The sequence below is a fragment of the Daucus carota genome, chromosome 5 (assembly GCF_001625215.2).
Source record: "Daucus carota subsp. sativus chromosome 5, DH1 v3.0, whole genome shotgun sequence".
Lineage (NCBI taxonomy): Eukaryota > Viridiplantae > Streptophyta > Magnoliopsida > Apiales > Apiaceae > Daucus > Daucus carota.
The window spans coordinates 27,888,143-27,905,226 of NC_030385.2; the positions used below are offsets into that span (position 1 = coordinate 27,888,143).

The following is a 17,084-nucleotide window of genomic DNA, read 5'->3' on the forward strand; positions in this document are numbered from 1 at the left end:
CACACAGATGTAAGATTGATATTTTGACCAAAAAAATAATATATTAAAACTGTATCATCCAAGTTCTGTTGTTTTTCTTCAATTCAATTCAAAATATGAGAATTCAGCATACCCCTATATTTGCGTTTTGATAACAATTATAGTACCCAATTATAAATAGCCTATACAGACGTTATCAGTTAGATGTTTGATTAACAACTATGAAGATATTTTTAAACTTATGTTGTTCTTTTCCAATTCCCTTATCGGTTTAATATAATTTTTTTATGATCTTTCTTTTTCTCATTCCCGTCATTGGTTCCATTCAATCTCATGTTCATCAAATATATCTTTACTTACAAACTACAAATTTTATGGAGAAATTATCCGCCAGCTGAGAAATACCCTTTCAAATATTATTTAAATGGAACCTTTCAAGCAGTGGTTTCTTTTCTTGACTTATTGTTTCCTTTTAGTCGCATACGGATGGAAGATGGATTTTTTGAACATCTACGCCCAAAATCTCTTTTTAAATATTATAAAAAAATAAAATAATTTTATTCCTTCCGATATTAAGTAATTTGTACGGGTAGTTTCCTTTCTCGAATTATCATATATATATTTTTATGTATTATTTATTTCCTCCATCACAGACAACCATTCCGTTTAATAGCATAAAAAGAAAATATACACTTCTTTACAAAAAAAACAATATATTTTTATAATATCATTACATCATTTTTACTTTTACTAAGTTAGTTTAAATATATTTTTAGAATATAACATTAAATAGCATATTCACAGAATATTCTTCTCATTGAAATAAACATATATTCCTTTTCATGTATGTCCAAAACTACAGCTGTAAGATAATTAAATCAGCAGGAGCTTCCCAACCATTCAAACACTATCCATTCTCTCTCCATTTGAAGAACCCCCTGCCGAAGTGAAGAAGGTATCATTTATTCCTTCCTTTTTAATTCAACTACTTTCATCTGCATTACTCAGACGTCATGATTTTAACCATTTTTCCTATGATAGGATGTCAAACTCAAAGATCTCCAACCGATATGATAAAGTTGAGCATCTAAGACCTTAGAGGACGGAGTGGACTATACGTGTCAGGGCTCAGGCAGTTTGGAAAGGCATAAATAGAGAGACTCAAGATTTTCGGGGCTTCAATGTCATATTTATTGATGATTCAGTGAGATTTGCTCAATTTATTACTGGTTCAGTAAACCTACCTCCATTTATTGTCAATAATCGACCTTTTATATGCAAAACACTATTGTGTCAAATGTAGAATGCAAGGATTCATGCTTTTCTGAGTGTCAAAATATGTGATTTGTTCAAAGATGCATTGAAAGAAGGCTGCATTTACACTCTATCAAACTTTCATGTAAGAGTGTATACTAAAGAGGATAAAAATCGTGCTGTGAGGTTTGACAAACACATCTACTTTTCAAACCATACAAAACTAAAACCTCTGACTGATAATGTTACAAATATTGGTCCATGTGCTTTTGATCTAATTAAGCTGTCAGATGTGGCCCAATGTGTTGCTGATGCTCGATTCTTAGTTGGTAATAATCTTCTATAAACATAAATATTTTACATGGAGAAGACACAATGTTGCTTTGGTAGAATCCTTTAAGTTAACCATGTTGTTTGCTTATGTTTAGATGTTGTTGGTGAAATAGAAAACACAAATATCGAGTGTAATAGGAACAAGGATGATGACAAAAAGTCACATATTCGTTTCCGAATAACTGATGGGAGGTGAAATTTAATTTAACAAAGTACCAAATTCAAATATTACGACAACATATCTTATCATAATCACAGTTAAGTATACAATTTTTATACTTTGCAGGACTTCACTAAATCTCACATTCTTCAACCAAATTGGTGAAGAGTTTGAGAAAGCCTTGAAAGCTAATATTTCTGCACAAGTGATTGTTGTAATAGTGAGTGCAAAAGCCAATGAACATGAAGGTATTAGTTTCCTTTTTTGCACAACTATTTCAAATTGTATGGCCATAACAACTCGGACAATTTTATATTCTCAACTGTGCTGCACAGGTTCCCCCTGCTTGAACAACTATCCAGCTACTAGATTTTACTTTAATGTTGCTCACCATAGTATTAAAGCTTTGAAGAAGTCGTAAGTTGTCTATATAATTTCGTAACCAATTTCTAAATTATTGACTTAAAAATTTATGACCTCACAATGGCTTCTATTGATTTTGGAATTTGACTCTTTTTTTCAAACCCTTTATGAGAGCAGATTATTGGATCGTAATAAAGTTGTTATGATGACTGATGAATGTGAAGAAGCTGTTGTCCCCATCTTCACGATTGCAGAAATTAAAAAACTGGGAAACGAATACAAAGAGGTATAATCTATCTGCCTCCCATCTTTACTATGACTACAAACAAATGACCATTGTTTTTTAATAAACTGCAGAAACAGGTTCAATGTATTATCACAGTGAAGAAGATTGACCAGAAGAGTAACTGGTATGACAATGTCTGTACAACATGTGGAGAAGAGGTGAACATAGTTGAAGGAAGGTATAAGTGTGTTATTTGTTCCAGAAGTATTCCTTTTCCGGACAAGAGGTACATCTTAATTTGGATTAATGCACAAAGTTCAGTACTGTTATTTCTATCAGTCATAAAATAACATGTACAAATTTTTAGGTTTCGTTTAGCAACTATATGCAGTGACAGTACTGGTGTCCTCGCTGTTATTTTACCTGATGATGAGATTCAACGTATTATTGGAAAAAATGCTTTTGATCTCGAGAATGAAGAAGAATATGTAAGAAAATATTTTATGGTTTCATATAATACACTACTTATTTTGTATAATTCACATTTTCTTTTCATCTTATAGGATCAAAGTGAAGTCAAGTTTCCAAAAGTGCTTAAAGATTTTGAGCAAAAAGAATTCTCCCTAACTTTGAAAATTTCAGAGAGAAATTTGGACAAGACCTCCAATATTTACCATGCGTTAAAGGTCAACGGCCCCCTGGAAAAACTTGGGTATCACAGTCCCACTAATGTTCAAACTAATCCAGCTCAAGAAATATCAGCCCCTCTGGTAACAATCTTAATAGCAAAAATATGTTGTAATTATTAACTTCATATGAACAATTAACCAAATTTGCCACATTCTAGATAACTATACCAAGTTCATCACTGAAAAGGAGTCCACCTACTGCCAAGTCAAGTAGCAAAGCACGGTCCAAGGAGAAAAGAGAAGGAGATGGTTTGGAGATAGAAGACAATGTTCCAATTGGGAAGTATAAGATTGTTAAAACTGAGAAGGTATTCATGATTATTTGTCCATAAACTGATGGTTCAAGTTTGTGTTCTGTTATAATCACATGCAAATTCTAATTTGTTGTGATTAACTTCTTACAGACTTGATTCATGTTTGGAATAATCATGGATGAGATAGTACTTTGAATGATCTGGATGTGCTGCTGGAATTAGATCTTTTGTAATTGTTAATTTAGTAACATTGCAAGTATTGGTTATCTGAATATTTTAAACTATGACACATCCTCAAGAATCTTTATTTGTAGCTTGTCTTTAACTAAGTCGCTTAGACTCGGGTACGGAGTGTCGGACACGACACATATCCGAGTGTCGGGTTCGGGACCTCTGAAAATCTAGGACACGGGGACACCGTCCGAATTTTAGACACGGGTGCGGGGACACGGCATAATATAATAATAAATTTTATAATACTTTTTTGCTCATATATAGACTATAGTCACTGCCAGTGGACAAATTCCAAACTCCAGATCCATATTTCAAGAAAAGATGTTAATACAAAGTTCAACAGTAAGCCAGTAACAAAGATAATAACATTAGAATGTACCACACATGGTGTCCAAAAAATTCGAGGATACTTGGTTTCAATTAACGCACCTGCTGCCTTGTAATTGGAGGCGTTATCAGTGACTATTTGGACAACATGTTCTGGACCAATCTCTTCCACAATCTCCATGAATAGTGCAGCTATATATTCAGCATCTTTTACTTTAACTTGGCTAGCATCAACTGATTTTAAAAACATTGGACCAGCAGCTGATGCAACCATTATATTGATCAACGGTTTTTGCTGGCGATCACACCACCCATCTGAGCATATAGATGCACCTTTCTTTTTCCAGCTATCTTTGACAGGTTGAACAAGTCTCTGAACATGTTGTTTCTGCTGTGACAAAAGTGTGGTGCGAAGACGGTTGTATGTAGGAGGAGTGTAGCCTGCCACATTTGAATTGGCTAGTTTTAGAGAGTAATTTCGGAAGAAGGGATTCCTTGCAAAGTTGAAGGATATGCCACCAGTATAGAACATCATGGCACAATCTTTATCAATTTCATCTCGATCAGCCACATTAAAAGCGAGTTCCAAAGCTCCTTTTCTTTTCTTGGGTTGTACTAGATCAGACCCTCCTTGATATGCCATGCACTGGTTTCTTTGTCTCACATTCATGGCTTCTTTTGCTACTTTTTCTTCGGCCCTCTTGTGCTCTGCTTCTATTTGACGATAAACATCATCTGAAATTCCTTTGCATGCTTCAACACCCATGTTCGATATTTTCAGAAGATGTGCTCTAACTTTTGAGTAAGAACCAGTCACTATTTTATTACAATATCTGCATCTCCACTTTCTATTACCACCACCACCGATTGGAGCATCCAATACCTCGACATGAAGCCATAAAGGCTTGTCATCTTTGCTTGGATTCAAAAGTTTTTTAGAAGACATGATCGAATAATGATCCTGGAGCAAGAAAGCTTATGAATTTATAGATGAGATTTGAGGGACTAATAGAATTGAATGGAACTAATAGAATAGAGTGCAGCTTTTAATTCTATCTGGAACCTAAAGAGTCACTGGACTTGGAATTGAAAAAATCATATTATGTTTATAACGGTGTAAAAATGTACATGTCCTGGCCACGTATGTATTTTATTTTTATTTGTGAATTTAAATGTACTTAAAATTTTCTATTAAGGGTGTAAAATTTTTGGTTAAGGGTGTAAAAATCGAAAATTAATTCAATTAAACTTAATTGCGAAATAAGTACTTACAAACTTTATTAATAAGTATAATTGATTCATATTATCGAAATAAGTACTAGGAGAAATATTCAGATATTTTTTATAATATTATTTTAGATTAAATTCACATATTATATTTTAATGTACAACTATAAAATTACTACTTTCTTTAATTTATAATTTATAATCTTTATTAATAAGTAAAATGCCTTTTCGAAATAAACCGTTTAATATAATTATCAATTCTGGTTGATAATTATATTAGACTATTAAATATTACTTATATGAAAGTTGGTGTTTGGCTCAAATCAAACATGATTTGAATGATACTTATACGAAAATTAGTGTTTAGTTAAAATCGGTGTGACTCGAATAGAATCGGATCTTATAATCGAGTATTAGACCAAGTTGATCCGACAGGGTACTTGTTTTCGTCATGTTACGTTACACCGTATTTTGGTGTTTGGCTGAAATCAAACTCGATTTGAATAATAATTACACTCAAACTGGTGTATGGTTTAAATTGGCACAACTGGGCTAGAATCACTAATTAAAGTAACCACTAAAAAAATTTCAATGAAATTAATTTAATTTCTTTCGTACTATCTAGATAGTAAAGACAAGCTATAAAATAGAAAATATGATTTATTACAATTCAAGTGTTATAAACTTCTTAAGATCATTTTAAACTAGCATTTTAGTTTCATAATTTTTTTTTATTTAATGGCTATATAAAATTCAAACAAATTTTCGATAATTTCATAGTTAAATAGTGATATGTATATATTATTGTAACAGTTGAACAGTTGCCCATGATGAAATGTTTGGGTACGATATAAAACTTAAATTGAGTAGGAATATTCCCAACATAGACATTCAAAATTATAAAATACTTCCTTCTTCTCATTTTAATTGATTTTGACTTTTTTGCACGTATTTTAAGATGTTAGAAAAATCAAATCTAAATATAATTATTCTTTACAAAATTTATATCGAATAAAAGTTTACAAAATATTGTTTTTTACAACTTAAATGTTGGAATTTTTTTAATTAACATTTTGACTTTAGTTGTAATTTTAAAATTAGTGCACATTATATTTAATTTTTATCATAATAAAAGAATATTCAAAAATTTGATAAAATAAAAAAGTGTGAACATCCAAAAATAAAACTATCATAATACAATTTTGTTGTCATGATCAAAGTTTCATGGACTATTGTCAAAAAAATTCAAATAACAAATAAATTCTTTTATTTTTTAAAAGAAGTAAACAACTATTTTTAATTAAGTTAAATGTGGCAGTCTGGCACATATGCGTGACCATCCAACTATGTTTTGAGTCCAGCTGTGTTTTGAGTCTTTTGACTTTCACCAAAACCGAGGTATCTTCTTCATCTTCTCTGTTTATCTCCTATACGCAACGTTTCTTTTCTTCTTGGTTCCTTTCTTCTTCTTTTCATCATTCTGTATCCAATCACATCAAACGAAAAATCAGTATCATATGAATCATAAATCTGTTGATTCTCAACAAGAACCACGCGTGTTCTTGTGAAACGCTGCTCCTGGCGTCTCCGGTCACGACCCCGGCGTTCCTTGTATCCATGGCTGAAACATCTTTTGTGTCTGTAATTTTCTCATGGCGGATCCGGTACATATTCCAGGTCGTGTCCCGTGTCGGGTCGGGTCGACACGGGTACGGTCGCCGGAAGTGACGAGTCGAAGTAACGTAGGTGCTTAATGACCAGGTTTGGCTTTTGATATCTGCACTCCTTATTGATGTAAAATCTATTTGGTATCTTTTATATCTTTAATTTGGGTACTTTTACTTTCATATTTTTGTTCCGGTATTAATTCAATTTCATGTAGAAATGCAGACAGATTGTGTTGTTGTATCTGTTTTCATTGATGACTAACTACACATATGACATGCATTTTTATGGGCTTGCCTAGAATGTTGTTGTTTGGTCAGCTGTGAATATATTTACTTATCACTTCCCACTATATTGTGCTATGATATATTTGGATCCATCTGTTTTCTGTCAAAAATCAACTCACCATACAGTCATGTCTTTGAAAAAAATTGATAGCTTCAAAGATCCGAAAACTGGAAAGTATGATTGGAAAGTTCCTGGTAGGATGTTCAGTATTTGGAGGGGATCAACTAGAACAGGAGTGGTGTTTAAATCGTTCAACATGCTTCTCATGGATAACAAAGTTAGGCTTCTTCAGATTTTATTCATTGTTCAAGATCATCAAAATACCGTTTTATTATTAACACAATGTTTGTTTGATTATGTTGCAGCGATGTAGGATTCATGCATTTGTGCCTACAAGTGTGGCACCTAATATTGAGAATATAGTATCTGTGGGTGACATGTTCTTATTTCAGAACTTCACTGTGAAGGTCTGCAGAAATGAAGACAAGTTCAGACCATTACAAAAACAAATCCAGATTCAGTTCACAAGTGACACAACTGTGAAAAAGCTGGAAGAAAATTAAATCAGTATTGAAAAACTCTGCTTTGATTTTTATGACTTTCAAGATTTGAAGAGTCTTGCGAATCAGACTACATACCTCGCTGGCAAGATTACAGTGAAGTACTATAATCGTTATTTTCTAACATAATGTTGTATTCTTACATCAACTACTTAAATTGTTTGTAGATGTCATTGGAGTAATGGAAGAGCATGAACCTGCAGGGAAAATCAAAAATAGAAATGGAGTCATACAAAATCAAATTAAGTTTACTATTACTGATGGACAGTGAGTCAATTTCAGAGTTTTTTTTTCATATTAATTCCAAAACATTGTTTTAATTCAGTATTTCCTTATGCTTTCCTGCAGTTCAAGTGTGAGGGTTACTTTTTGGGATGATTTTGCTGAAATATTTTCCGAAGAACTTAAATTGCCAACTGAGTGTCCTAGAATTCTTATAATAAGAAGTGGTAGGATCCAGCTTTGGGAAGGTATGATATATTATGACAATTATCAAATAAATTAGGACAAATTTATACCTGAGTGTATTATATATGAAATGGAATATGCAGAGGCGGTGGTAATAACAAATGTGGGAGCAACTACAGCACATATCAATTGTGAACACCATAACGTTGCAAAAAGTCGGAAAAGGTGAGTTCTTTAAGCTTGATTTTAAAAAAATCGCAATGTGCTTATGTTTTATATTTATCATGAAACATGTTATTTTTCTGTGGAAAGGATCAGTAACAAAGAAATTGACCCTCTCACTCTTGACAAAAGAGCAAGGCTTTGTACTGTGATCTACCCAGTAGAAGTCATCAAAAACTTTGGCCCTGAAAATATTAATGTATTCTTTTAATTTTCAAAGTCTTCCCACTTTAAGAATATAATATATGTTCAAGATTAACATCTGTGGCATCCTCTTTTTGTGCAGACTGAAATCCTGTGTTTAGTACAATTAACCAAATTCAAACCTTTAAAAATGTGGTTCAATGCTACATGCACCTCCTGTTATGTGAAAACTCAAACAGTTGGAACAGAGGAATTTTGTGCATCGTGTGAGAGAATCGTCCCATACCCAGATATGAGGTTTACACTTAAATGCCCAAGTTATTAAATTTATGTTTAATTTAGATCCATATAGTCTTATGCAACTCAAATATTGCAGATTTGAGATTTTTTGTGAAGCAAGGGATGAAACTGGTTCATGCCACATAATATTACAAGATAGGGAAGTTCGCAGTATAGTTGGTAAAGCAGTGTCTCAGTTAATTGACGAGGTATAATTTTTTTTCGATTCTTTGCTTACTTCATTAAATTAAAATAAACTGAGATATACTTATCATTATACACAGGGCATTGAGGAAGAGACTGTCTGGCAGATCTTTCATTCTATAGAAAATATTCGGTGCACCGTAAAGATTTCATTAACAGAGATGAATATTACGCAGAGGAATGATTACTATGTTGCCACAGATATCTGCGAAGGATTGTTTAACCCAACTCCTGATATGGAAGAAGAGAGTTACCCCCATCCAATTGAGGATAGCATTGCAGAAGTAAGGAAACTTTGAAAATACTTAGTATTTGTTTTTCTTCCGTACTGCATTCTCAATAGAGTTGATCATTATTTGAAGAGTTTCTTTGATATGCAGATGTCTGGGACAACACAACAAACTGAATCCATCAATACAGCTCATCTAGCATCAAACAGCTAGAATAACGAAGAAGATCGAAGCAATGGAAGATTTTATCACCAGAAATGAAATTCATTTCCATGTCATTAAATTAAGTATAATAGTAGTGTAATATTAGCACTGGACTATGATATATGTATGCTGATCTTTTATTCAACATAAGGTAGTCTTCTATCAGGAAAAAGTAGTCTGTCCAACTATTTAAGACATATGTTTATCCTAAGATTTTATTTATCTTAAGCTATTGTTCATCTTATGTAGTCTTCTTCAGTTATCTGTCAATTCAGAACTTCTTATTATTGATTGCAAATATTTGTTTTTTGTGATTACTAGGCACTTTGCTTTTTTGCTATGGATTTCTGAACAGATTCCTTAGGTTAGAAACAGACTAAAGAAAAGAAAATGTCTAATAAAAAATAGGATAGTTTCAGATGCTATCATTAACAGTTTATCACTAATATTGACTAAAGTATTGATCAAATATAAATGCAAGCAGCTGAAGATTTATAACAACCAGTAACAGAAGAGAACTCAAGTTGAATCATAGACAACTTAAAGAACAAGTTTTACAGCATCAAACTACTAATCAAAGAAACAAAAGTTCATTACTTAAGATAATAATTTATCTCTACTCTATTAATATGTAAGCTGTCTTTATCAAATAGACTTCAATTATTGCTGTGCTGTGTAGCTGAAAAAATTAAATTCAGATTTTCTAACTTCCCCTGTAATATCTTAGTATGCATATCTTTAATAGAATAAGCTTGAATCTATCCAAAGAGTATAATACAAACCAAAAAATGGCAAATAACTGCTATGTACTCTACATGTTAATTCAACAATCATTAATATCCAGAAGAATATGGAGTATAAAACCAACCAAAATAAGTAAAATGAAAACATGAACATAAAATATTCAATCTTGATATTAATCAACCAACCAAAATACTTTAGATCCAGATAAAAGATAAGAAACAATACTTTAACACCAATCTTCGAACAGCAGTAGACTAAAGATCCACATAATATCTTAATAATCCATAAAAATAACTAACTCCTTAAATAATATTTGAAATGACTTAAACTGTTTTTGGGTGACTTAACAATGCAGAGCATCACCTACTTTAATTTTTGAGTACTTGATCACAAGCATCCATCCATTGGCCAGATCTTTAGATATCAAAGCTTCCAAATATCACCTGTTGAAAACAATAATATATTATAAAACTAAATATGCAGAAAACAAGTGTTGCATAACAAAGAATACAACGGAAACAGAATAATACCTTACAACAAATTATGCACTGTCATTCCTTATGACTTGAACAGCGAAGTGTGTGCGAAAGTGATCTGCACCCTCTAAGACAACAACATCGCCTAGCTGGAGGCCCAAATCATCCCTAAATTGGATTCAACCATCATGGATGGTTGTACGTCGAGATTTGCCACCCCGGGATCTCACCTGCAATCTCCAAACTTTATCCCCTGAATAGATATTAATGTAGTCTCTTTTCTTCCAATACGCAGTCACATTGTAGTGATCAGTAGATATATCCTAGAGGAACAGAGCAAAGAGTTCAGGACAAATTACCAAAAACCACCAAATGAGCACAATAAAAAGTTGAAAAAAGTAATCAGCAAATTCCTATCTTACCACTCCATATATATATATCTGTACAAGTGATGAGCCTGGACTGTTATCTCAATACGGAAACACACAACCTATCCCAATCACATAAACATTGAAGTGACAGGAGCCATCAAATTCGAATACAAGCATTTGCCTTGGTTCCAATTCGAAATCATCATACATATTTCCTAGTCCAGATATGACTCCCCTCTCTTTGTGGAACTGAACCGGACACTCATAGCCATTGCGAAATTTCAACAGGAAACAATCCTGAATTCGGCTACCAAATTTTTGAAGGCAAATATTGAATAAATACAGAAATCGTTAGAGGACCACCTAAAAATAAAGACTATGAATTAACAAGTGAACTAACCATATCATCTGATAACGTGTCCGCGTTGGTTATGAATTTGATGAATTTCTCAAGAATAACACCGGATGTTTCCATAGCTCTGTACCAATTAAAATCAAAGACCTAATCTCACGTGCATGCAATCCATTTTAGAGGAAAATAATCTGAAGATAGGAAGAAGAGGGTACCTTTAGGGATTTTTGATTGAGGCTGCTACAAAATGGGGATGATGACTGATGTTGAGCGCTTGAATAATTTTTGTACTTTGTACTGAAGATTTAGTTGTTAATAGGGTCGTTACACACATCAACATATACTACCTTTTTTTTTGATAAGCACATCAATTAGGTAGAAGTTACATGAAATGAATGCACTTAGAACTTTTTATTACTAACAGCTTTAAGACTGCTACGGTTATGAGCAATTTTGTCACAATATTTCATTTCAAATCCCTTGAGATGCCAGTATGTCCGATTGAGATGTGAAATGAATTGTAAGTCGAAACTTTAAAGTATAATAGAAAAAAAATGGTATCACATTTTTAGAAATTTTTATTTAAATTTAGTGCAACAATGAATAAAAATAATTGTATATCTGAAATAAAAAAAGATTAATCGGGAACTTCATTTAAAATTATTTACGAGGTCGGCAAATTTAAAAGAATTTAATCAGGAACAAGCGGTTAAATAAAAAAAATAAATTATTTGTGTATTAATTACTTCACATTATTAGACAAACCAATATATTTAATATTATAATAAAACTCTTTAAAATGATAAAAAAAAATAATTTTACTATTTAACATTTTATATTAAGGTTCAATTAATGTTCAATCATTTTTAAATATAAAAATTAGATAGTGCAGCCCATGCGAAGCGGGCAACACTACTAGTATGTTATATGCAGTGTTGTAGAAAGCGGAAATCGGACTTAATCGGTGAAGTTACGGAACAAGGATTAATCAGGAATTAATTGAATTGATAGGTGATTAATCGGAGATTTAATCAGTTCGGTAAACTACGGAACATGGATTAATCAATGATTAATCGTGATTAATCACCGAATTTTAGAACAGAGGTTATATGTATCGGTATCATAAATATAACACATAACAAAAACTTAAAAGTTACTATTTTAAAACATTTATCTTATGCTAATATTTAATAAAATATAGTTAAATTTAGACGAAAATAAAGGATGTATTAAATTATAGTTCACATCTTTACGAAAATGTAAACACTCGGTGCATGATTTAAAATTAGGTAGAAATTAAATTGTTAAATAGTGAGAGTATTTAAAGATTTAATTATTATGAAATAATATATAAAATCAACGATTGGAGACATGGTACCAATTTAGTATAAAAATTTATTTCTAAATATTAAACTAATATAATACTACCTCCATCCCAAATTAGATGAGCTAGTTGACTTTGGGCACGTAACTTTAGGTTAATTTTTTAAACTTTTTTTTTGTAAGCGAAAATTTCATATTTAAATTTTTATTTGTAAAAATAAAATTTTAAAAATAAATAATGTAACAATGCGGTCAATGGGCCTTAAAGTGTGTGCCCGAAGTCAACGAGCTCATCTAATTTGGGATGGAGAGAGTAATTCAATTTATTTTTATTTTTTTTGACGAACAAGGAAACTTTCGTTAATATAAATCATTATCCAAGGCCTTAGCTACGTCAATAGGAACAGAACTCCTATCGAATAATCGATCTGGGAATGAATATGCTGCACGAGCCAATTTATGTGCAACCATATCAGCCGACCCCGACCGTTTAATAAAAGACACTGACGTTGTGTTTTGAATATCTAGCAAACTTCTGCATTCCATTATTAGAGCACCAAAAGGAGATGACATATGCACTTTGCTACGAATAGCATGTATCACCATCAAGCTGTCCACATCTGATCCTTAATCCAGCTGAGAGCTTCCTTCACCGCCATCGCCTCGATCATCTCCACAGCCCTTAAACCTTCAAGGTACACTGTCCTGGCTACTATCAGACCACCATTCTCATCTCTGGCCGTCATACCTATCCCCGAAGCACTGAACTCATGAAAAGTGGAAGCATCTACCGAAACCTTGATCATTGACTCCTGTGGCTTCACCCTGACACAACTACCATCCCCATCATATAGCTGAGGTCAGCTAGTGCAAGCAGCACTTTTCTGGGCGTTTCTCCATTGATCAAGATATTGCTTGGCACAAGCAATCACAGCATAAACTCGAGTATACTTTTTATTCCAGACAACATCATTCCTAGCCTTCCAAAGAGACCAGCAAACAGCAGCGACTTGTTCTCTTTTTCTTGTATCTGCCATGTTTAACACTTGTTCCCACCATTGATGTAAGTTTTGTCCCGTATACTGCATACCCGGAAGGACTAAAAGCCAACATTGAATGGCTACCGTACATCGCAAAAACACATGATCTATTGTTTCAGCTTCCATCTTACAGACTGGACAAACAGACTCAACCTTCACTCCTCTCTGGCGAAGCATAGTCATAGTAGGTAAACAAAAAGAAATAGACCTCCATACCAGGTTTAAAGTTTTTGCAGGAGCTTTAATACGCCAAATTTTCCTCCAAACACTGTTATTATCCGAATCCTCCCAGTAGCCTTTCTGCCTCTGTAGTAGCCTATAAGCACTGCGAACTGAGTAATTACCATGAGCCTCATGCGACCGGTAAATCCTATCCTCTCTCCCAGGATCCCCTATTATAACCTCCTGAATACATTGTTGGTCTCTCTCATTAAACAGATCATTCAAAATATCCTTATCCCACTCCTCCTGATTTTCCGACATTAAAGAAACCAATTTACAATTAACCAGGGCTGGTGAGGCTGAAGTAATATAAGGATTAGCATCTTTCAACCATGGCTGCTTTAACACATCTATTTGCTCCCCTGTTCCTACCTGCCACCTTGCACCATCTGCAATTATACCTTTGGCTGCCATCAGACTTCTCCAAATAAAGCTGGGATTGTTCTCTATCGAAGCCTCCAAGAAATTGCCTTTCGGAAAATACCTCGCTTTATACAACTGACCAAGCAAACTGTGGGGGGTAGACAATAATCTCCAACATTGTTTTCCTAGCAGAGCCAGATTAAAGTGTTTAGAATCTCTAAATCCCATACCACCAGTCGACTTGTGTTTCAATAATCTTGACCAACTCATCCAATGAATACCTCTCTTGTCGCCCGTACCGGTTTCCCACCAAAACCGAGCTATGGATTTCTCTATATCTTTAGTGATTTCATCTGGAAGAAGAAAACAGCTCATTGCGTAGTTTGGCAAGCATTGAGCCACTGCCTTAACTAAAATCTCTCTACCACCCTGTCAGATCCACTTCCCGTCCCAACTTAGCATTCTGTTCTTCACCTTCTCTTTTAGGAATCCCAGCATAGCAGTTTTACATTTTTCATCATATTGGGGAGCCCTAAATACATACAATTTTCACTAGCCTCTTCCATCTGCAGCATGTTACTCAACCGGCCTCTTTCCTCCTGCTTTACATTTGTACTAAAGAAAGCCACTGACTTAGACAAGTTCACCTTTTCGCTAGAAGCTTGTTCGAAAACTTGCAGAAGCTTTCTCATATTTTCAGCTTCAACTTCGCTTGCATCACAATACAGGTAACAATCATCCGCAAAGAGCATATGTGAGATGCTTGGCGCTTGATTGCACACTTTTATACCTCTAATCAGCTTTCTTCGCTCATAATCCTGAATCAATGCTGATAGACCCTGAGCACACACTATAAAGAGATATGGTGATAATGTATCCCCTTGTCGAAGCCCTCGACTTGGGACTATATTTCCAATGTTACCATTAGGATGTGATACAGTGTAAGACACTGAGTTTACACAGTGCATAACCTCATACGACATCATAACATTATCTATAATAAGCCTGTCTGTCATAAACGCACTTTGATTCTCTGCTATCACTGATTCCAGAGTTTGTTTGAATCGATTTGCTATGACCTTCGTAATAATCTTCATAATAACGTTGCACAAAGAAATCGGTCTGAGATCACCAATAACCGAGGGACTTTTCTTCTTTGGAATCAAGACAATGTTAGTTAAGTTCACATCTTCATTCAAAGTTCCCTGCGTAAAAAACTTTCGAACCATATTCACAATGTCTTTACCTACTATCTTCCAATTTCTCTGAAAAAAAAGCTGGGGTCATGCCGTCTGGCCCCGGAGCTTTATCTGGATTCATCTGGAACAGGGCCATCTTAACCTCCTTTTCATCAACTGGTGCCATGAGACACTCGTTTTGCACTTCAGATATGGTGTCAGTCACACATTCCACCACCTCATGCCAATTATTCTCAGTTGCAGAAAACAACTCTGTGAAATATTGAGAAATTAGATCAGGAAGCCCACTTTCCCAATCCACCCAATTGCCTTCCGAATTCTGCAATTTAAGAATTCTATTCTGCAATTTATTTTAGTATAGTTGTTGGACATGTTTAAAGACCTCCATTTATCATATATAGAGCAGTGTTTTAATATACTAATAATAATATGTGGATTTAATAAATTATAGATCATCTTAGTTTTATTTAGAGATAAATTATCGAGTAATTGATAAAATGGTTTGGGAAATTATGAATGGTACCCTTGTTTAATTGGCTTACCATTTCGTGGTTTTGACTTACAGGTGGTACCACTCAGTTTATGATCTGTTAACGAACTACCATTCCGTTCATCAAAACGTTAAAAACGTTAGTTGGCCATATTTATTTCATATTTTTTTTAAAAAAACACATAAAATACAACTGATATCCGTATTTTTCTTTGTGTTCTTGAGTTCTTGGAGATTAAACAACTTTTTGATCATGTTGCCGGTGTCCGTTTTAAGAGTACGAGTAACCAGATCGAAACTTGAGACGAGCTCTATCTATTTAAAGCTTCTTATATTATTTTATTGTATTTAATATCAATATTGGAAGACTCTTAAGCATTTGCAAATAGAAAAAGATGGTCAAAATTCAGAACCCAACACAAACTGAGGGTGTATGTACATTTTGATTAGCAGAACCTAAAGGATTTGGGCATGTCAATGCAAACTAACATGAATGTAATTGGTGCTGTGTGAGTGTGAAGTTCCAACCTCATTTCAGGAGCTTAAAATGTGAACTGTGTTACACTAGTTCAGGGCTGAAGAACTATCTGAATTTGAGATTTCAGTCTACTATGCTACGTGAAACAACCGGGTTCCAAAGTTTCATAGTAGGTTCAAAAGCTTTATAGTACTAATGGGAATACGAACTACTTCACTAATTTAAGAATTACTAAGCTATCTAAATTTGAGGTAGAATGCAACAGGAAACAAGCATGTACGAAAGTTGAGTACTGAGTAGGACCCTACCACGGAGTGAGGAAGCCAGAATTCAGAGTTGAAGTCACACTTCTCTCGACCAGAACTTTACGTATTCGTGCAAAATGTTGTGCAGCTCTCGGAATAAGCTGAACCTGATCTTGAACCATTATCCCCATTTCCTTATAAAATAGTAAAAAGATAGAGCTCGTCTCAACTTTCGATTTGGTTACTCATACTCTTAAAAAGGACACTAACAAAATGATCAAAAAGTTGTTTAATCTTCAGAAACTCAAGAACATAAAGCAAAAATACGAATATCAGTTATATTTTATGCGTTTTTTAAATGAAAAATACGAAATAAATACGGTCAACTAACGTTTTTAACGTCTTGATGGATGGAATGGTAATATCGCTAATAGATGATAAACTGAGTAGTACCACCTGTAAGTCAAAAACACGAAATAGTACCATTTAGAAAAGTCAATTACACAAGCTACCCTTCATAATTTTCCAAAT

At 33.7% G+C, this 17,084-nt stretch overlaps 2 protein-coding genes across 2 annotated transcripts; one reads left to right on the forward strand and one right to left on the reverse strand.

Annotated features, from left to right (window-relative positions):
- Positions 1-3,763: 3,763 nt before the first annotated feature.
- LOC108221512 (uncharacterized) lies at positions 3,764-4,765 on the reverse strand. Its single transcript, XM_017395385.2, has one exon. It carries the CDS (start codon positions 4,763-4,765, stop codon positions 3,764-3,766), a length of 1,002 nt encoding a protein of 333 aa, XP_017250874.2.
- Positions 4,766-7,238: 2,473 nt separating this feature from the next.
- Positions 7,239-9,478, forward strand: LOC135152585 (uncharacterized). The gene is made up of 7 exons (XM_064092956.1): positions 7,239-7,826; positions 7,908-8,029; positions 8,111-8,192; positions 8,476-8,630; positions 8,710-8,821; positions 8,897-9,100; positions 9,197-9,478. The coding sequence occupies exons 4-7, from the start codon at positions 8,524-8,526 to the stop codon at positions 9,257-9,259; spliced, it is 486 nt and encodes a 161-aa protein (XP_063949026.1). The 5' UTR covers positions 7,239-7,826; positions 7,908-8,029; positions 8,111-8,192; positions 8,476-8,523; the 3' UTR covers positions 9,260-9,478.
- Positions 9,479-17,084: the final 7,606 nt, after the last annotated feature.

Coding starts and splice junctions, on each gene's coding strand:
- LOC108221512 (XM_017395385.2), bottom strand. CDS start 4,765: ATGTCTTCTAAAAAACTTTTGAATCCAAGCAAAGATGACAAGCCTTTA.
- LOC135152585 (XM_064092956.1), top strand. CDS start 8,524: ATGTGGTTCAATGCTACATGCACCTCCTGTTATGTGAAAACTCAAACA. Junction 8,822..8,896: donor TGTCTCAGTTAATTGACGAG/GTATAATTTTTT, acceptor CATTATACACAG/GGCATTGAGGAAGAGACTGT. Junction 9,101..9,196: donor TTGAGGATAGCATTGCAGAA/GTAAGGAAACTT, acceptor TTTGATATGCAG/ATGTCTGGGACAACACAACA.